The sequence below is a fragment of the Bufo bufo genome, chromosome 8 (genome assembly GCF_905171765.1).
Source record: "Bufo bufo chromosome 8, aBufBuf1.1, whole genome shotgun sequence".
In the NCBI taxonomy this organism is placed as follows: Eukaryota; Metazoa; Chordata; class Amphibia; order Anura; family Bufonidae; genus Bufo; species Bufo bufo.
Window position 1 is genome coordinate 19,309,995 of NC_053396.1, and position 21,799 is coordinate 19,331,793.

General features: G+C 48.4%; 1 protein-coding gene across 1 annotated transcript; it reads right to left on the reverse strand.

Moving 5' to 3' along the window:
* Positions 1 to 1,010: 1,010 nt before the first annotated feature.
* On the reverse strand, positions 1,011 to 21,571 carry GNL3L (G protein nucleolar 3 like). Its single transcript, XM_040404944.1, is given in 20 exon segments — positions 1,011 to 1,414; positions 2,828 to 2,999; positions 4,432 to 4,580; positions 5,129 to 5,259; positions 5,868 to 6,013; positions 11,403 to 11,510; positions 11,512 to 11,581; positions 12,676 to 12,694; positions 12,697 to 12,762; positions 13,738 to 13,764; positions 13,767 to 13,881; positions 15,038 to 15,082; positions 15,084 to 15,142; positions 15,785 to 15,920; positions 16,873 to 16,956; positions 17,784 to 17,853; positions 17,855 to 17,898; positions 20,513 to 20,626; positions 21,374 to 21,408; positions 21,487 to 21,571. Coding segments are annotated over 20 exon segments (1,671 nt in total). The 5' UTR covers positions 21,500 to 21,571; the 3' UTR covers positions 1,011 to 1,346.
* Positions 21,572 to 21,799: the final 228 nt, after the last annotated feature.

Sequence of the window (21,799 nt, forward strand, 5' to 3'; positions counted from 1 at the left end):
GAAGAGGTTGTGACGCTCATGGAGGTCGGTGCAACTGTGGAGGTCTCGGGTTTTGGACCCCCCGCAGATCTGATATTGATGACCTACAATATTAATTACCAGATAACTACCTTAATGTAACTGGATTTTCAGAAGAGCAGCGTCCGGTAATCGCATTCCCCAGATCCGTACATTGGGACAGTGACTATATTACGTACTTTCTGCTCCAGGTGCGTTATTCCTTGCTGGATCCCTGAAAACACCTCTAAAGGGGACCTCTGCCTAAATTTATACTAATAAAATAAAATTCTCTTGGTTACAACTTCCTTAAAAGGTGTTGTCTCACTTCAGCAGATGCCATTTATAAAGAAGAGAAAGTTAATACAAGACACTTACTAATGTATTGTGATTGTCCATATTGCCTCCTTTGCTGGCTGGATTCATTTTTCCATCACATTATACACTGCTCGTTTCCATGGTTACGACCACACTGGATTGCAGCAGCTGTGGTCGTTCTTGCACACTATAGGAAAAAGCGCAGGTCTGTTGGATGGGACTGCAGGAGTGTCCATAGTCCAGCACTTTTTTCTTTAGTGTGAAAGCACGACCACCGCTGATGGATTACAGGGTGGTCGTAGCTCCTGGAGATGACAAGTGTATAATGTGATGGAAAAATGAATCCAGCCAGCAAAGGAGACACTATGGAGAATCACACTACATTAGTAAGTGCCTTGTATTAACTTTCTCTACATGATAAATGCTATTTGCCGAAATGACACAACCCCTTTAAAAAGGAAGTCACCGCCAATACACGCTTTTATGGTCCGGCAGGTGCACCTCACCGCTATGTTTGATCCTCCTGGAAGTTATATCCATATGTTGTGCTGTTATTTCTGAATAAACCCTGCTGCGCCTGATGAATCCGCTGCCAACAAGGGGGCTGCAGAAATCCCTCCACCTGCAGCAGAAACAACCCCATTCACAGGAATACATTTACTGCTTTTATTGTGGGAGGCCTCTGCCCTGAAGAACAGTTCCTGCTTTTCTATACAGTAAAGTACACCGACCTGACTTAGGAATTGAGCGGTGTGAATATATTTGACATTCAGTGTGAATGTTACCGCCATATACGCGCCAAATTTAAGAGCTCAAACTCCTTGTTCATAGGGTTCGGAGACTGGACTGTGACGCAAATTGCCCCTGTAGCTTTATAAAGCCGAATGGGAGACTTGTAGTTTCCATCTGAGCAGTCAGACACCATCACTCATACACCCTCTGCAGGAGAATCCGATTTTAATGGTCTTAGTGTCCTCATCACCGAGTGTTAATCTGCTGGGTGTCAGGGCGGCCAAATAACCCCTGGAGATTCAGTCATCGCCAAATCCGAAATTCATTGCTTGTGTTAATGTGTCCGACAACTTGATGGCGATTTTATCTGCGAGAAAACAGAGCAATGTTAGGTTTACCCCCAGTCATCCATCAAGTCATAGCTACTGGTTACAGTGGGAATTACTATCCAGTAACGTCTTACCGCAGTGTGAGGGCTCATGCACATAGCGGCCGGGCCTGACCGTGGGACCGCCGCATACGGACGCAGGACCCATTCACTTGAATAGGGTTCGCAATCCGCATCAGACGGTCCACACCACAAAACAAGGGCAATAAAGAACTAAAAAAAGGAACATAAAAGTCTGTCGGTTATACGGTGTGTGAGCTGGAGGGCACCAGGAACAGTTTATAACGTGTATTGGTGATGACAGACTACCTTTAAGAAACATAATTTAAAGGGGTTGTTTCACCTGAAACTTTGGTGGTATATCACTGGGATATTGCGATATATCAGATAAATGCAGGTCCCACCTCCAGAACCCTCACTTCTACAATGGCGTTTCCAAAGTGAAGGAGAGCGCACCGCGTTATGACACTAACGTCTCAGATGAGACAACCCCTTTAATGTTACAGTATAATACTCTACATTTCCAGTTCTGGGGTCTGACTCCTCTCGGTGGTCTCACAGTTGTATGCAATGCAATCGATTCATGGAATAAATTAAACAAGGTGATCGTAACAACTGCGGTATTATGGAGGTGTTATCCTCGAGAGAACACAGTGCGCTGCCAGGGCACCTTAGGGTGGCACAACGAGCGCCTACAGCTCCCTAATGGGGAACCATAGGGATGTAACATGGTGCTGTACAGGATCCGGGCACAGGAGGCCTTGACGCCCCCCATAGACATTGGGATGTTCTAATCTAAACCCAGAAACACTATGTGAATAGGGAGCTCCCTACTCTCCGCTGACTGATTTTGGGGGACAGAAGGATGGGGCTAAATTTGTTTTCATTCGATCCTTTTGTTCTCCCAGGAGATAAGCCGCCCCCAAAGAGTACGACTGCAGCTTTCCCCGATCTCCAGGTTGAATACACAAGCTCTCAGCCGTACGTATATGAGGAGAGGGGGGTAGCTGTCGGCTGATTGATCGTTTGCCCAAGTTACTAAATGTATGGCCAGCTGTAGGTCCCATGTATACGACCGTATCCTGGCCACCTCTTTTTTTTCTTTTTTTTATTCTGTAGAAATGTCCGATCCTGTAAAATGGACAGGAATAGGACATGTTCTATCTTTTTTGTGGAGCCGTGGAATGGACATACGGATATGGACAACACACGGTGTGCTGTCTGCACATTGAAATGAATAGGTCCACATCTGATACACAAAAAATGCGCAAAAAGTTGTGTGCATAAGCCCTTAGTCTGAGCGTCTATGGATAAGGACCACGCAGACGGTCAGCCTCAGTTACCGCCGTACACATCACCATATGCGCAGTCCTGCAGCGGCCGGCCACTCACTCGCTCTTTTCTGCAGCTTCTTCCTCCTCTTGCTCGCCGCCTGTAGCGCCTGTCCTTGTTGCAGTGGATCCACCGACTGGATTTCCTTCAAGCTGGGAGCTTTGGGGACTCGCTCCGTTTCCTCCTGGGTCTTGCTTTTGGCGGCTTTAATCTCCACCGTCATAGGTCCAAACTATAAAATAAGGGAGACGTGTGGGCTCATTGATATGCGGCCGCGTGGCCTGCGATCGGGCAGTCAATGGAGCTGAGCTGCAATACCAAACACATCGGTTATACCATGTACAGCGCTGTGCTTGGTAAGCTCCTGGAAGGCCGCCGCGCTCCGGTGACTGCCAGGACTCAGACCCCCACTGATGGAAGGATAGGTCATCAATATTATTTCCCGGATAAACCCTTTAAAGTATAACTCCAAGCAAAATGGATACTGTATGATGCCTGGTTCTAACACTCCAGCACGCACCGATAAGTCCTGATATTCATGAGCCCCGGCGTTCTCCGCCCCCTGCCAGCGTTTATTCCAACTGAATTTACAGAAGGGGGCGGAGAAAGCCAGAAGCTCATGAATATTTAGGACTCATCAGCATGCGCTGGAACTGTTCAATACAAGTTTTAGCAAAACGTCTGAGCTAATTACAGAAAGTGACCCTGCATTCAGCCACCGGGATCGGTCAGTAGTTTATGGTGCCCTTAGTTAGGAGGCCATAACACTGGCGACAGATTCCCTTTAAGGGGGGGAGCGCATGACCTCTCTGAATCCCTCTGTCATGGCCGCCTCCTGCCCCCCACTTGACATGACGCTGTCTGCTCCGCCTGGAATGCTGCTATATCCTTCTATGCTTTGCTAAGCCCACTCCTCCAGATTGGGGAAAAGGGAGTCAACTGCCCCCCACATAACAAATGATCATTTATCCGGTCAGCAGGATCAACCCTATTATACCAGGCGTCCTGCCTGCTATGCATCCTGCTGATACAAATGATACCCGCAATGCATTTATGTAGATAAGGTCTCTGATGCACTGAGGGGGCGTGGCCAGCACTGCACTGCTGAGGTGCACTGAAGGGCTAGGCCCCACCCCTCAGTGCACTTAAGCTCTCATTTGCATAAACAATAAAGTATTAATTCTTTGGACCACCGCCACTGATGTTCACAAGACATTGTGATACATTTTATCATTTTAATCAGCAGAATCAACCCTACCTACCTGGTTTGATCCTGCTGACAGGTGCTGTTTCCAGTAATAATTTTTTATCAAGTGCCTGAAGCCTGCCTCCTGAAACCGAAGATTCCTACTTACCTGCTCCACTCCGTCCTCTGTCCTGACCCCGCTGTCTCCATCTTCCAGTCCCCACGCTGTTTACATCTGGCTGGGGGCGTGTCACATGCATCACTCCAGCTGTAATGTGGCCACAAGCGGCACGCCCCCTTGAAACCGGTCATTGGCTAGAGCGATGCCCAGCCGTATGTAAACCACGCGGGGACTGGAAGATGGGGTCAGGACGGAGGAGCAGCACGGAGCGGGTAAGTAGGGATCTTCTGTTTCAGGGGGCGTACTGCAGAAAAAAAACTATTATTGGAAAACCCCTTCAAGATTTTTTGGGCCTACCTCGTCATCGTTGTCCTCTTCCATTGCAACGGGCGCTGCCTCGATATTTTCTGCAGAATACTGCCATTCTGTGTCCTCTGCCTCCCGCCCGGCCCCGGTTGTCAAATCTGAACTCTCCATCGCAATACCCTGAGGAGCAGACTGGACTTCTGTACGGGGAGAAGGAGCGGACATGAGATGTAGAATTGTACGACTATTAGGCTACTTTCACACTAGCGTTTTTACTGGATCTGGCAGGGCTCAGCAAAAACGCTTCCGTTACTGATAATACAACCGTCTGCATCCGTTATGAACGGATCAGGTTGTATTATCTTTAACATTGCCAAGACAGATCCGTCATAAACTCCGTTAAAAGTCAATGGGGGACGGATCCGTTTTCTATTGTGGCAGAGAAAATGGATCCATCCCCATTGACTTGCATTGGGAATCATAACGAATCAGTCTTGCTCCGCATCCCAGGACGGAAAGCAAATTACAACATGTTGCGGTTTGCTCTCCGGTATGGGAACGCAACTAAACGGAAAAGAATGCATTTTGGAGCACTCTGTTCTGTTCAGTTGTATCCCCATTGACAATGAATGACCCCTATGACGGAACTCAATACCGGAAAACTAAAACGCTAGTGTGAAAGTAGCCTTACAGGACGGATCTAATGATGGAGGACGCAGAGAAGCGGGGCCCCAGGCCTCATACTTACGTGACAAAGACTCCTTATTATCCATCTCCAACGCTTCGAAATCAAACGCCTTCCCCATTTCTGTGACGATCTCCGCACTGATGTGAGTTGGTAACGTGTGCGTCTCAGGAGGGTGCGTGAAGTAGCTGATTCTACCACTGCGGGTGAGACGAGCATTCATCATACAAGATGGCCGAACACTGCAGATGCCAGTCTACCCCTGGGTCTAGGGGAATAAGCAGTCTCCTATGTAAAGGCCCTTCTGAATCGGCCGATAATGGACTGAACGAGTGTCATAAGAGGCCATGTTCCTGGGAACCCCAACAATCGGTGGTTTAGGGTGGGTGCTGCGGCCCCTTCCTTGTCCTGTGACATCACATACATCGGTCAATGAGGCCTTTCTATGCTTTAGTCACATTCAAGTGAATAGGATTGGGCTGCAGTACCAAGCACGACCCCTATGCAATGTGTGGCGCTGTGCTGGGTACACTATGTAGAGACCACATTGCTCGTTTGAACTCGACAGCCCCTTCAAATAGGTGATCGGCAGGGGTGTCGGAGTAATCAGATATTCCTGGAAAACTCCTTTGATGCCTTTCCTTCCCGTGTCGGCACAGCCACAGGTGTCAGGAGATAATGGGAGTTGTGGTTTTGCAGCAGCAGGAGAGCCACGGATTGGGGAAGACTGCTATAGGCCACGACCTGTAAACCGCTGCTCCCTGTTCTCCAGGACTGCGAATGGGATCTCAGGATTAAGCGCTCACCTGACCAATCCGTTAGAACAGACTTGGCGGCTTTCTCGTGGTCCGGCATCCCGCCCTTCTTCAGCTTCCCTTGCCTTTTTGCCAACATGGCCAAGAACTCGGTGGTGTCTCTGAAATCTGTCACCTTGTAGTGCTGCAGGATCTGCGAGACAGGAAAGTCCTACATTAGTCTATTTACCCCCCAGACCTATGGACCTTACAAGGGTATGACCACACGGCGCCATCGTTCGGCATTGGGGCGCGGCCGCACTGCGATCAAGAACCGTGCAGCAGCTCTTGCCTAATAAAGCCGATGAGACTGTAATGTTAAAGCCGCTCTGCATTGTTACCGGCCGTGCGGTATTACCAGTAACAATGCAGACCGGCTACATACCGCCGCCTCGTTAGTATAATTAGGCCCTGCGCGGCGGCGCGGTTCCCTAAGGGTACGACCACATGGCGCAGCTATGGGATGCAGCAGAGTTTTGTGCGGCCATACGAGCCGCATCTATTAACCAATTACGGCCGCAGCGTTTCCACAGTCTTCAGTAGTAATGGTGGTTTTGCGGATAGAAGAAACCATGTGGTTGTAACTGGTTAATAAGATGCAGCTGAGGGCTCCTATCTTTTGCGGTGCGGAGGAACGGACCCAAAAGCGTTTGAGCGATTTCCGTGCGCTTCCGATTCCGTGACTCTGCTCCGCAAAAGATCTTTTGCCGTATCTTTTAGCCGGAACATGGACTCATTCAAGTCAATGGGTTCGCACCCGCAGTATGGAGGGCACACGGCTGGTGCCCGTGTATTGCGGACCCGCTGTATATAGTCCGCAATACAGGCACGGAGGCCTTGCGTTCTGTGAATAAGACAGAGGAGGGCACAGAAGGACCCGGTGAGGATATACCGTGCCAGCGGTGAGGGTGTGGGGGGGTTGTCCCAGAGGAGGACACTCATTTCCTGCTGCTCTGCCCCAAATACTCAGCAGTGAGGACGACTTCAGACACTTTCTAAACTCATCCCAGACTTCAGCCGCTGGGGAAGAAGAAACGAGTGCGGAGGTAGCCGCGGAATAGATTGACTGAGACACTGAGCGCCCTTTATTATGCCCTCCATCATGAACACGGTGTGACTCTTGTTCACAGTTTTACCACAGCCAACGAAGGGTGTGACACACGGGGAGGGGGCTCGGCTTATGTCGTCAATCAATTATCTCCCAGGATACTGGGGGCGGAGTCATGTGCACTGTATAAACTGGATGTGTGTGTGTGTGTGTGTGTCAATAAAGTTCAGTTCATGGTTTCCCCGGCAACAGGCCTCAGCTGATGTGTGGGATGATTTCACGCCTGACAGGATTATTTACGATCCGGGCAGGAAAAGGGGGACCCGCGACGGTGGGAGTTGACCAGACCGCCACACGCGCCTCTTAATAAATCTGGCGTCTCTTCTGACGGCTTGTGTGCAAAAAACTGAAATTTACACCAGTTTTTGTAATAAATGATAGTAAATCTGTAGGGCCGCGGGAAGCCCAGCCCCCCACCGTTTTATCTACACCAGCTTGAGGTGAAAATGAAAAAGGCAGATTGCATTTCATTAGCTGTGGATGGATCGTGTGATGCCACTGATAATGCCCGGCTCATGGTATTTGGTAGATTTTAGGACGACACACACAGAGATTTCTGTGAAGATCTACTTGGCATGACTGCCCTCCGTGCCCATACAAGAGGTGGAGATCTTTATGGAGCAATTACAGAAATGCTGAAGAAAAGGGACATTAACTTGAATTCAGTTATTTCCGTTGTAACGGATGGAGCTCCTGCTATGGTAGGAAAAGAGAAAGGGTTGGTGCCACGCTGGAAAGTGCTCAATCCCAGTTTGATTTCTTACCATTGGATAATACACCCGTCTATCTTGTGTGCTAACCTTGGAGAAAAATATGCAACGGTCATGGAAAAGGTTATGAAGCCGATTCCTTTTCTCCGGGCCTCTTCAGCGCTTCAACATCGTCTGCTGAAAGACTTTCTAACGGATGTCAATGCCGCCTTCAGGGATCTACGTGTCCACAGCAATGTGAGGTGGCTTAGTAAGGGCAGAGTTTTAGAACGCTTTTGGAGTATTCGGAAAAAAAGAGCTGGAAAAGTTTTTAGCTGAACAGAAGACCGAAAAAGCAAAAGCATTTTGACAACATGGAAATCGTTGCTTTCCTGGCAGATATTACAAGTCATTTAAATGCTTTAAATATAAAACTACAAGGCAAAAATCAAACTATTTTTGACCTTGTGGAAGCAGTGAGGGCTTTTCAGAAGAAATTAGAAGAAGTTTTTCAAAGTGATCTTAAAGAGAACTTGCTTCATTTTCCAAAGCTTGATGAATATAGCCAACAAGAAAATACCAAAGAAAGTGTCTTCTCCAACCATGGGGACTTCGTGCAAGGCCTAATTGACAATTTTAAAAGTCGCTTCCAAGACTTCACAATTGGCCAAGTTTTGCTATGTATTAAAAATCCATATCTGGTAAAAAACATTGGGGGCGTTTTGCTACTGAGGCCCATCATGCTTTTACCTGGGCCAATCCTGCTACCCTACAGATGGAGCTGATTGATCTGCAAGAAGATGCTGTTTTAAAAGTTCAGTTGAATGATTGTGACCCCGTTTTCTTCTGGACAAAACTGGTTATTCCAGCTAAATATCCGCTTATACAAAAATAGCAATCCATGCCTTACTATGTTTGCTTCTATAGACACTTGTGAATCTGCATTCTCCGCTATGAGTCTGGTGAAGAACAGATACCGCACTCTGATCACAGATGGGCATTTGCACCCGTGTGTTCCAATGGCAGTCACCCCCTTTGTACCGAATTTCAAGGGCTGGTGAAAGAGAAAAAAAATGCCAATTTTCACACTAAAAACAATTATAAATATGAATGTAAATAGTTCTACAAAGTTTGCAAGACATTAAAAAGGTGGCATCTTTACTGTTGGCGTTCCGCTCGGACCTTCACCTGACTGCAGACCCAGGTATGTGGACCTTTAATAAAACTAGTTGAGTACCCCTGCTCTAGACTTACCGTCCACCCTGTGTTCCGGTAATGCTGTAAGGTTTTGCTCCTGCCAATAAAGTTTATTCCAATAGTAGGAACATGTCAGGCTATGATGTCATAATGGCTCCTAGGACAACGCACTTCTAGAACTGGCTGGCTGGACGGCTCAGCGGCCATTGCTGGTCTGCTCTTCTGACGATCAGTGCTACTGCCACATTTTGGCGTTTTTTGGATATTTTCCCTGGTATTACCAGGACTTCTCTCTCGTCTTTCCTCATCCGAGGTCCAAGACTTATCGGGCCCTCCTCAATGGGAGGCGCCGGAGCCCCTCGGGAGCTCCACTCCCTGCAGCACAAACCATCCGCGCTGCAGGAGAGCCTGTCTACTGGACATGGCAGAAAATTGCAAAAAAGATATGCAAGAAAAGGTGAACGCGCACATGACGGTGATCGCCCACTACGGCCCAGAGAGCCTCGGCGCCCTCCTCCGAGATATAAGCCAAAGTCTCCAGAACCTGGAAGATTATATGGGCCCAAAGGAAAGTGAAATGGAGGCCACAATAAAGTGGATGAAAGTGAGCGGCGATAAGATGATCGAGATGGGCAAAAACCTCCGAAACATGGACATCAGCGACTATGAAATTGATATTGAGCAATACATCGCTGCCAAAGAGGAAGAGGAGGCCGAAAGGGCGATGAAAGCCAAGCGTGTAATGGAGGAGGCCAAGGAGAAAGATCGGAACCTACAGAAACACCGACGCAACATCATCTCCTCCATGCGGCAGAGGATTAGAGCTGCCGTGAGAGCCGTGACCCAAAGGTTTACAAGCTGCATCCAATAAAGCGCCCACTAGTGGTGAAGATCAATCCCCCTGGTTGTGACTGGCGCCCCCCCGGCCTCCATCTAGAGACATCATCCTCTGACTATACTGATGGTTAATAAATATACCATTTACATTTCTGCTTTGCTGCTTCTGCTCTGATAATTTTTTTGATAGATTTGTGTCTGCCGTTAGTATGTAAATTAGGGGGGTGCAAGCCCCGCCTACAAGGGGTGTGGCTAAGCTGTGTGAATGACATGTACTAGGTGTAAGGATATAATAAAGGGGCACTCCTACTATGGACACTTATGGAACACCCACAGATCTGCTGTATATGGCTGATAGGTGTGTGACCCAGAGGTGGGAGCTCCATCTGTGCGGCTGTACTCGCTGCTCCCTGGTCTTCTCTAGGTGTTTCATAGTGCTGACTGTGTACAATGTCCGGTCACAAGGCAGTGCGGGCCCAGAGAAGGACAGGGAGCGGTGAGTGGAGGAAGAGCAGCTGGATATGCTAAGGGACAGCGCCGTCCAAAGAGGCAAGCTCATTGGCCCCTTTCACACGGGCGAGTATTCCGCGCGGATGCGATGCGCGAGTTGAACGCATTGCACCCGCACTGAATCCCGACCCATTCATTTTTATGGGGCTGTTCACATGAGCAGTGATTTTCACGCATCACTTGTGCGTGAAAATCGCAGCAAGCTCTATTTTGTGATTTTTTCATGCAACGCAGGCCCCATAGAAGTGAATGGGGCTGCGTGAAAATCGCAAGCATCCGCAAGCAAGTGCGGATGCGGTGCAATTTTCACGCATGGTTGCTAGGAGACGATCGGGATGGGGACCCGATCATTATTATTTTCCCTTATAACCATGTTATAAGGGAAAATAATAGCATTCTGAATACAGAATGCATAGTACAATAGCGCTGGAGGGGTTAAAAATAAAAAAATTCACTCGCCTTAATCCACTTGATCGCGCAGCCAGCATCTCTTTCTTTCTTCACTCTGTGAAGGAACAGGACCTGTGGTGACGTCACTCCGGTCATCACATGGTCCGTCACATGATCTTTTACCATGGTGATGGATCATGTGATGACCGAGAGTGACGTCACACAGGTCCTGTTCCTGCACACAGCTAAGAAAGAAGAGATGCCGGGCTGTGCAATCAAGTGGATTAAGGTGAGTTACATTTTTATTTTTTAACCCTCCAGCGCTATTGTACTATGCATTCTGTATTCAGAATGCTATTATTTTCCCTTATAACCATGTAATAAGGGAAAATAATACAATCTACAGAACACCGATCCAAGCCCGAACTTCTGTGAAGTTCGGGTTTGGGTACAAACATGCCAATTTTTCTCACGCGAGTGCAAAACGGCATTACAATGTTTTGCACTCGCGCGGAAAAGTCGCGGATGCACCCGCACCTTTTCCCGCAATGCCCGTCTGAAAGAGGCCATTAGTTATTTTTGGACTGGTCTGAGGTCAGACGTGGGAGGTTTCCTCCTCTAAACCCTAGGTGCGTCTTCTAAAGCGTAGAATAAGGTGCATGTTGGATTCTCCTAACATGCAAGTTCCCCTGTATCATCTATTAACTCTGAAATAGGCTTCATTTGTTCAAAACAAAATCCATAAAATAAATGAAATTTTTTTTATAAGAAATCTTCTATTCCTCTACCCGACACCCTCTCCCATCAACTACCTGATCTTTATTGCAGCGTCTCAGGATGGCCTCCACCGGTCCTACTGGGTCAATCAACTGCTCAATTTTCACACAGTTCCGCAAAATCATGGCGGCATCGGATGTAGACCGTCGCCATGACGATACCCGGGCAGTCCAGAAGTTTGATGTGCTTGTCTAGGTGAACCTCTTGCAGGCATCTGGGTTGGGGTTTAGAAATAAATAATAATTTCAAATAATAAAATGCCAAAAAATAATATATTAATCGCTTAAGCACAGCGCCCATTTTTGGTTTTGCATTTTCGTTTTTTTCTGCCAACGTTATTTTCTTTTTAAGACGTCCATTCATATTCAGTGATTCACCACGTCCCAATAGCCATAACTTTTTTCCCTGTTCATATAGCCAAATTAGGGCTTTTTTTTTTTACAGGACAAACTATAGTTTTATTGGTACAATGTTTGTGGTATGTACAACTTGATCACCGTTTTCTTGAGAAAAATGGCACAATCTACAAGTTTTCCCTGCTCACGCCAGGTCTAACAAAGTGGGCACGGTGTCGGCATGCAGGCCCGTCTCTTTCATCATTTTCTACCCCTGTTTTAGGCGTAAAAAAAAAAATGATCTAAATGTAAGACAACATGGAAGCTGGCTTACATTTATACTGGAGGAGGATGCACCGAAGTTACAGATGCAAGAAAAAGTATGTGAACCCTTTGGAATGATATGGATTTCTGCACAAATTGCCTGTTTACATGGTGTGTTCAATAAAAACATGGTAACATTTAACTTTGTGTGTTATTAGGTTAAGCAGACTGTGATTGTCTATTGTTGTGACCTAGATGAAGATCAGATCACATTTTATGACCAATTTCTGCAGAAATCCTTATCATTCCAAAGGGTTCACATACTTTTTCTTGCAACTGTATTTCTGTGGCAGATCCACCACCAGATATAGGGGTTCATATTAACTATTAGCTCCTTAGGATCTTTTGATCCCTTGTCATATTCAACCCATTAGAGATCTATTAGGATGAATAGGGTTTTTACACTGTCCCTTGTGCACAGCGCAGCAGGGAGGTTACCATGGCAGCCATCACAAGCGTCCAGGCTGCCATGGTAATCGATCAGGGCCCCAGGATGTCACTGCAGGGGTTCTGATCGGAAGGCAGAGGGAGCCGCATTCCTCTGCCTAACTCCACGCGTGCCGTGATCATCATTGATCGCCACACCTGAGGATTTAAAGGACGTGGTTCCCCATCATTGTGGCCAGGTACAGTACATTTGGTATCCTACTTGGTGACTCCGGGCGTGCTCCAACACTGCACGCTCGCGCCCTCTTCAGGCTGTTAATTAAACTGCTCTTTCCCACATTAGGAAAACCTGGAGAGAAGCGAATAGTTTGGGATAAAGAGACACATTTTCTTTCTGAGACCCGTCCCTGCCCCCCAATGAAAAAGCAGGTACGTGCTCCTCATGAGACTCCTAATGAACTTTTACTTAGGCAGGTTACCTTTCTTGGACCCACTAGTCATAGCAAGTGAGGTCCCATACAAGCAGCAGATGGCGGACGATCAGCGACACCATATTTACCTCTGCCATATGTCACAGGTCTGCACATTAGTCTAATGCATGAAGATAATGACGAGGAGAACCGCCATAGACAGTCCACCCCTCTTCTATACCTAGACATGTATGTTAAAGGGGTTTGTCCCAATGATGGCACGTCACTAGGATTAGGTCCGAGTAGGGGGGGGGGGTGCAACCATTGTAACCCCTGCCGATCACTAGATCAATGGGCATTAAGAAAGTGTTGTGCCCCTTTGGCTCTTCTAACTTGACCATAATGGACAGCCATGGGATTCCTTCACAAGTGATTGGCAAAGGGTCTCCTTGTTAATAGGTTCTAATGTTTTGGAGTCTGCCAGAAAGAAGCGGGCACCCCTTTAAAGGGTAGTTGCAAAAATATTGGGAATGGTCGGGCATGCTAAAAGAATAAAAATCCCCATTAACCTGCTGGTGCTGTCCATGTTCCTGCAGGATGGCTCCAGGCCCCACCGGACTAGAAGTGTGATGTGTCGGTAAATGTGGAGACAGTGATGAATTCAACCAGAGTTTATCCATAAGGAAATCTTTCCGAAACCTAACAAATAATTTCCCAGCTTTGCCGTCTGTAAGCGACTGCCCGGGGCACTGCTTAGCTAAAGATGTACCCCATGGAAGATAACACTGGATGTCAATGTGCCACCCTTATGGCCCAAGAGGGCAGGGAAAGAAAGATGGCAGCAGGATCCAGTTGCCGATTTCTGCAGGGCTAAGGGTTTATGACATCAGATCACAGAAGACCACACCACGCACCTACAACCCCGACGGTTATGGACGTCTGATGTCCTGATTTCTGCAGTAGTTTCCAAGAAGTTTCATAAGACAATCAGCTCCTATGCAGGCGCCTGAGCTGAGCAGGTCCTCCGATGCTTGGGTGACCGGTACTCTGCTTTGTTGCTACAAACATACAGATAGAAAATGACTAGAACACTGCAGTATCATATACTACACTTCATGTAAAACTATGCAGTAAATATAATCTGCACCTCTCATGATGTCATCGGCCGTATAAGTACAAGTATAAAAGCGGCGGCAGGTACATGGGCAGAGGGGGCGAGAGGTCCAGTTACTAAGGCAATGGTACAATGCCAGCCGCTCAGTCTCTGGGGTTGCGTTTCCTACCATCGCTATATACAGGAGACAATGCAAGCAGTAGCACTGTACTCATAGGTACAAAACTGCTGACAGATGCCCTTTAAAGAGGGGAGTCCTGCACAGGTACTTGCCACTCAATTGAACATAGGATGGAAGCAAGCTGGGCCCCTCTCTTCAAAGGCCCCATAGCAACTGCATTCCTAAGAAAGCGAGAGAGTACAACCCGGCGCGGCACTAGACAATGATCGGAGCCTTCCGCTTCTAGCTCCGTCCGCTGTATAGTTTGCCGCACCAGCCCGAAGCGGCTGGTCAGTGGGGGGGTTGTCAGGTCAATAACTAATCTGATATTGATGACCTCTCCTAAAGTCACCCCCCAAAAAAACTTTTAAATCAGAGCTGTGGACCCCTGTGAATGACCGACAAGAGGCAGCCACAAGGAGAAAGCTACCAATCAGTGGCAGGGGAGCCGCAGCTCATGAATACGAGGACTCCTGAGCGCGTGCATTACAGTGAGCAGAGTCCAGAGCGCCGGGTCCGCCGGATCCGCTCACCAGTCATCTGAAGAAAAGGACTGGGCAAAGAATACTACGTGACCCGGCGTTGTAAACAGGGTCTCTGTCACTAGTTTATGCCGCTGTTAGATAGTATGGCTTAACACTGGTGACAGGTTCCCTTTAAAGGGGCAGTCCACTGCAGCTTTGGCACCATAACTACATGGCTCTGTCTATTGTGCAGTGGATGGGAGGTGGTTTCTACAGCACGGTTTGCATTTTCTTCAGTGCAATAACCGATACACAATGGACAGAGCCGTGTCGTTCTGGTGCCAGAAAAGATGACCGACGAGGGTGCGCAGCGCCAGAGCTCCTGCCGATCATGTCATGGCCTAATTACTCATAAAAGAATGAACAGCCCCTTTAAGTATGGAGGAAAGCCTAACACATTGCAGAAAGCCAAGTACCAGGTTCTTATTCTGCTGCTGTGTAGACGCCTTGAACGCCACCGTAAGGGAACTCATTCCGCAGGTACTTCAGCCATTTCTCCACTATAGGTTTGGACACAAGATCTGGAAAGAAATTAAATGATTTTTATAAACTGTCGATTAAACCCAGCCAACACGCAGAATGCCACCTTGTCCAGAATACTAACAACCATGATATATTAGAAGTTTAATCTATATGTTGGGGTCCTGATGCCCGTCCCAGTGCAGTGTACATGAAATCACGTTGGGCTGTGCACTGGTGTTACACCCATCAGCAGATTGCAGCCACGGTTGACAGCAGCCCCGTCATCTGTTAAAGGTTTTTTTTAAGTGTTTATTTTTATTTTTTTAAATGAATAAGTAATCCGTTTCTGATCGGTGGGGGTCCGACACCCAGGACCCCTGCCGATTAGCTGTTTGAGAAGGCACTGGCACTCGCAGTAGCGCCATAGCCTCCTCACAGCTTAGTCATGCGACGTCACGTTCATCGGTCACAAGGCCGAGGCGCAGCTCAGTCCCTTTCACGTCAATAAAGCTGAGCTGCGCCTCGGCCTTGTGAGCGATGAACGTGACGTTGCGTGACTTAGACTAAGCTGTGTGGAGGCCATGGCGCTGCTGCGAGCTCAGCTTCATTGAAGTGAAAAGGGGCTGAGCTGCGATACCAAGCACAACCACTAGAAAATGGATGGCGCTGTGCTGGTGGGTACATTTTCATATGACACATACCTATTTTGTTAAGAACTAAGACCAGCCTTTTGTGTGTACCGCTCTGTACCACAGCCTGCTCCACCTGTGGGCAGCGACAACCCAGTGGATCCCGGGCATCCAGGACTTCAAGGATAACGTCAGCTGCTTCCACCACCTACATGACAAGAGGGTAGAGCCTCAGGTGGTCACATCAGAATTTCTAGATTACTGGATGCTAGATTAAAAGCATCTCATTGTCTTAAAGGGGTATCCTGTGACGGCTATGGTATGTCATCACTTGCACGGTTTCTGACCTATGGTATCCCCCGGATCTTGAGAATGATGGGGTTGCAGCACTGATTCTGGGATTTCCCTGTCCAGCAGCTGTGCTAGGAAACGGAGCTCAGCTCCAATCACATGAATAGGACCTGCTGTAATTCCCGCCGGGGAGGCGCTGTGCTAGAAATTATCAGGATCAATGGGGAACCTCCGGTCGGACCTCCGATAATCATAAAGGGATGCACCATCAATTTACAAGATGGGAATACCCATGAATGTGCCCCATCTTGACATTTATGGCATATTGTTCGGCTATGTCCGATAGCAGTGAATGGAAAGCAAACATGCGCATGCTCGGCCACCCCCTCCATTCACCGATGTTCGACTTCAGGAAATTCCAGAATCAAGGAGCTCTGATATTATACACAGTCCTATAGTGGTGAATGGAGGGGTAGCTGCGTATGGGCAGCTTGCTCTCCATCTACTTTGGGGCCCCATTCTTGAGATAGAGAGTAGGACCTGCACCCGTCAGACATTTATGGCACATCCTAGCGACGTCCAGATATGACAACTCCTTTAAGGACATACTATATACAGTCCGCTTCCTGTATCTAAACACACAGGACACTCTACACGGATACAAGCCAATCAGCCGTTGCAAGCAGATGAGTTTTCGGCCACTAAAAGTGTGCTTTAGTTTATAGTCACTGTTAGCAGCAGTGATCTTGAAAACAGTGAAGAATTGAACCATAAAGCACATAATAAGTTGCAGACTATCAAACCAAGAGTCTGGCAGCGGGCGGCTGACCATGTAGGGTGCTGGCACATCCCGGCAGACGGGCACTGACCTTTTTGAATTCCCGATAATAGGCTTTCCTGGAGTTCTCATTCTCTAGCTGCTCGTGTTTCTCCAAGCTCCGCAGATCTGCCTCCTGCACACAGGAAAGAGTTAACGTCAACTTGTCAGTGGATCAGTCATACAGTGATATCTCCTGACAATACACTACTGCAGGGATGCTCAACCTGCGGCCCTCCAGATGGTTGCAAAACTACACTCCCAGCATGCCCTAATAGCTGGTAGGCTATCCAGGCATGCTGGGAGTTGTAGTTTTGCAACAGCTGGAAAGCCGCAGGTTGGGCATGCCTGCACTACTGCATACAGGTTACAGCTTGTAATCCGCAGATCACCGCACTGCACTTTATTACAGGGTAAGGAAAGAGTAAGGCTACTTTCACACTTGCGTTCTTTGCCTGATCCGGCAGGGATAAGCAGAAACGCTTCCGTCATGATAATACAACCGGCTGCATCCGTTATATCATCTTTAAATGGACGGATCCACTCTGCTGCGCGCTCCACTTCTTGGTCACTACACGGCGTCTCGTCTCCAGTGGCGCGGTTGTAATTACAAGCACTCGCTCCATTCATTTGTACGGATGGAGCACTTGTATTATTACCGCGCTTCCGAAACGAAGAAGTGCAGTGTAATGAAGAGGAAGCGGCTCTCGCATGTAGCACCGCCGTCTCTTCAAACAGCTGATCTGCACGGGGGTCCTGACGATGGGTCATCAATATTAACAGCCGCATAACCCCTTTAAGTGCCTCTGTGTGGAGGACCAACATTCATGGACATCCATTGATTTCAATGATGATGATATAGGTGGCATCTGCCATGGACTGCTGGGATGGATCCTAAGGACCAGCTGATGCCACAAGGGCTACATTCTACTAAAATCTCCAAAATGTCGGAGCTCTACACACCTTCTGCTCAAACTCCCTCTGCCGCCTCAGTGCATCGTTCTGAAACGTGTCCAAGCTCCTTCTCTTCGCATTTCTTTCTGCCGGGCATCTTTTGCTTTGCTTTCATCTCTTCTACCTGCGATGAAGAGAGATAGTCCATCAGCGCAAAATCTGCACCCCGGGTGCTACACTTTCACCTTTGAAGGTGTTGTCTCATCTTGGACATTGGGGTCATATTTAGTAGATATGCCCCCAATGTCTGATAAGTGCTGGTCCCATACCTAAGCTTAAACTGGAGCCCGCAAAGTGACAGAGGGCGCACCCTGCAATGCGCGGGCGCCATCCATTGATTTTTTATGGGAGTGCTGAAAATAGCCCATATTCTCCACCAATTTATTGATTTCTATAGGGCTTATGGCCGGCTCTCCCATTAAAATGAATGGAGGTCGCTCTCCGTCACTTGTGGGCTCCAGTCTAAGGACAGATGGGACCCGCACCTATCAGACACTGGGGCATTTCCTAGCGATATGACCCCAATGTCCAAGACGGGACAACCCCTTTAAAATAGGCCAGTGAAGGGGAAAGAAAGCCTTGCGTACACGGCCCACTCTCTGTTCTCCGCTATGGGGACTCCCGGAAATAGCCGGGGGATGCAGGGTGGGCGCGCTCTACCTTCACTTTAGAGGTCCCATTCTGGAGACAGGAGCGGGTCCCGCCATCTGATGTTGATGGCAATTCTATGCAGGATGTCCAACCTGCAGCAGTCAGCTGTTGTAAAGCTACAACTCTCACCATGTCCTGCTGTAGCCAGTCTGGGCATGCTGGGAGTTGTAGTTTTGCAACAGCTGGAGTGCCGCAGGTTGGGCAGAGATAAGACGTCCCCGGGTGATGAGATCCCATCATTTGGCACATAATACACCCGCACGGTGCTCTGCTATAACTGCCTTATAGAATAACTGAGCTTCCATTATACGATGTCAGAATCTCCCCAGGAGCCAAATGAGAATCATAATTAATTATTATTTATATGGCGCCAACGTATTCCGCAGCGCTTTACAATTCAGGGGTTCATGTACAGTCTAAATAACATAGCAACAGACAAGTCAATAATTAGAACAAGAGAAATGAGGGTCCTGCTCACTAAGAGCATACATTCTATGAGAGGACAGGGGAGACACAAGGTAAAAGTGCATGTTTTAGTGCTATGGATCATTGGGAAAATAGGGGAGTATAAATAAAGCTGCATGAGCCATCACTCAGCCGATTTCTGTAGGGCTTCCAGGGATGCAGGGGAGAGTTTGGTGGAGGATCAGGTTTGGGAAATGATATATAAATGGTCAATATCTGGCGAGGAGTTAGGTCAGGGGATGGGATAGGCCACCCTAAAAAGAGGTGTTTTTAGGGAGCGCCTTAAACTGTATATATTGTGATTTAACCTAATTGCTTGGGAGTAAGGCATTCCAGAGAAATGGTGCAGCTCTGCAGAAGTCTTGGAGCCGGGAGTTAGAAGTTCAGATTATGATGGTTGTCAGTCGTAAGTCGTTTGCAGAGCGTAGAGCACGGGTAGTGTGGTAGACAGAAAAGAAGGAGGAGATGTAGGGGGGGAAGCACTGTGGAGAGCTTTGTGGGTAAGGACTGTATGGGCAACCAGTGCAATGACTGGCACAGGGCGGAGGCATCAGAGAAGCGGTCGGACAGATAGGTGGCCCTGGCTGCTGCATTGAGGATAGATTGGAGAGGGGAAAGTCTGGTGACGAGGAGGCCATATAATAGTGAGTTACAGTAATCGAGGCAGGAATGGATCAGGGCAACAATGAGAGGTTTTGATGTTTCCTCAGTGAGGAAGGGGCGGATTCTAGAGATGTATTTGAGGTGCGGGCGGAGAGATTGATATAGGTGGTGAAGGAAAGATCAGTGTCAAAAGTCACCCCGAGACAGCAGGCGTGCTGCCCATGAGTGATGATCGTGTCGCACGCTGAGATGGAGATAGCAGGTTTGGGTAGGTTAGTAGATGGAGAGAGGACATGAAGTTAGAGACGGCGGACAGACAGCCACTGGTGTTCTGTAATACAGCAGGGGTGATGTCGGGGGATGACGTGTATAGTTGTGCGTCATCAGCCTAGAGATAGTCCTGGAAATCAAATCTGCTGATGGTCTGTCCAATTGAAGCTATGTAGAGAGAGAAGAGCAGAGGACCAAGGAGTGAACCCTGAGGAACCCCAACTGCAAGAGGGCGAGGAGAAGAAGTGGAGCCAGCGAGTGATACACTGAAAGAGCGGTCAGAGAGATATGAAGAAGACATGGAGAGGGCAGTGTCCTTTAGGCTGATAGATTGGAGCAGGTGAGTAGGAGATGGTGGCCTACAGGGTCAAAAGCTGCAGAGAGGTCCAGGAGAATGAGCAGAGACTAGTCACCGTTGTATTTTGCTGTCAGGAGGTCGTCACTTTGGGGAGGGCAGTTTCTGTAGAATGTAGGGTGTGAAAACCTTATTGTAATGGATCAAGGAGTGAGCAGAGAGATAGCGGATGAGGCGAGAGTAGACCAGACGCTCCAGGAGTTTGGAGATGAAGGGAAGATTGGAGACTGGTCTGTAGTTAGTTCTGCAGGACGGGTCAAGAGAAGGGTTTTTTAACAGTGGAGTAATGATTGAGTGTTTGACCCCCCCGGACCACCCCAAGTCCCTGTATACATGGTATAATAAGCGGCACACCGGACGAGAGGATCGCCCACATACAAAGCCTTAGCCTCACCCTCTTTTTCTTCTGCTCGGCCTGCCTTTTGGCCTGCTCTTTGAAGTGGGAGAGGTTCGGGACGCCGGGATCTTTCTTGACATTTTTCTCAGCATTCAGTGGGTTCTTCCCCTGTCAAACCAAAACAACCAGAGAGAAGTTAAAGGGGGTTTCCAACCTATGATACTGATGGCCTACCCTCAGGACTGATGGGGGAGGGGGGCACCCCCACTGGACGTACTGGGCTGTCCATTTGGATGACAGGTCACATGACCACTGAGACCAATCACTGCACGGTACAACATCAAAGTGGACAGCGACTGCCCGCCGTGATCATGTGACAGGTCGTCCTGGCACACGTCTAATCATCATATACGCTTCTAAACATGGAGCGGTGGGCACAGGGTAACAGTGGTAGGTCGTTAAGGAAAGTGTATCAAAAATCTTGCCATTTTACACCCATAGGGCCCTTGTTTTACATTATAGAAAACCCCTTTAAAGAATAGCAAGCTCTGATACATCTTAAACTGGTCGCACACGGTTTACGGTAGTCCTGTGATGTCACTTTACTGTTTTTCTATGGGGGGGGGGGGGGGGAGTTAATGCTGCAATTTTACTGTAACTAACAGCAACCCAAATGTCACCTTAGACCCCAGCCTAAAACACTTCCACTTTAAGACAGTAGGATGTTAGGAGTTGTAGTCTCAGAGCAGGCAGAGCTCTCCACACACAGCACACGTGCTTCCTTCCTCATGCCGGGATTTGTAGTTCCTGCTGCACTCTAAACACTTGAGCGAGCGGCTGGAGAAACTACATCTCCCGTCATGCCTCACTCCGCAGCAGCGTCAGGTCCCAAAGCCGTCCGGTGCGGTCGTTATACTGCTGTTTGCCGGTCCGTTTCTCCGGTCTTCGATGTTCTGCAGAGGGAAACACAGCGAGAGGGTTTAAGTGACAGCCCGGACCGGGACAACGTGAGAAGTAACACAAGGACTTACTGCGCCGGGACATGGTGGGAGGCACGTGTCTGACCGCGGCCGTCAAGGGAAGTGTCGTAAAGCGGAGAAGGGCCGCTCCTCCGGGAGGCGGGGCTAGTGGGAGAGCGGTCACGTGCTGGGGATGTGTAGCGGTGGAAGCTGTAGTGTACCGCACGTAATACAGTGTGAACGGCCGGAGCAGGAGTATGCGATATTAGTGCAGCTGCGTCAGCCTCGGTGTGAACGGTCTCCATCAACGGTATAAGGGTCAGTTCACACGGAGCTTTTTGGCGCCGATTATGGAGCGTTTCTGCCTCCAAATCTGCTCTATAAA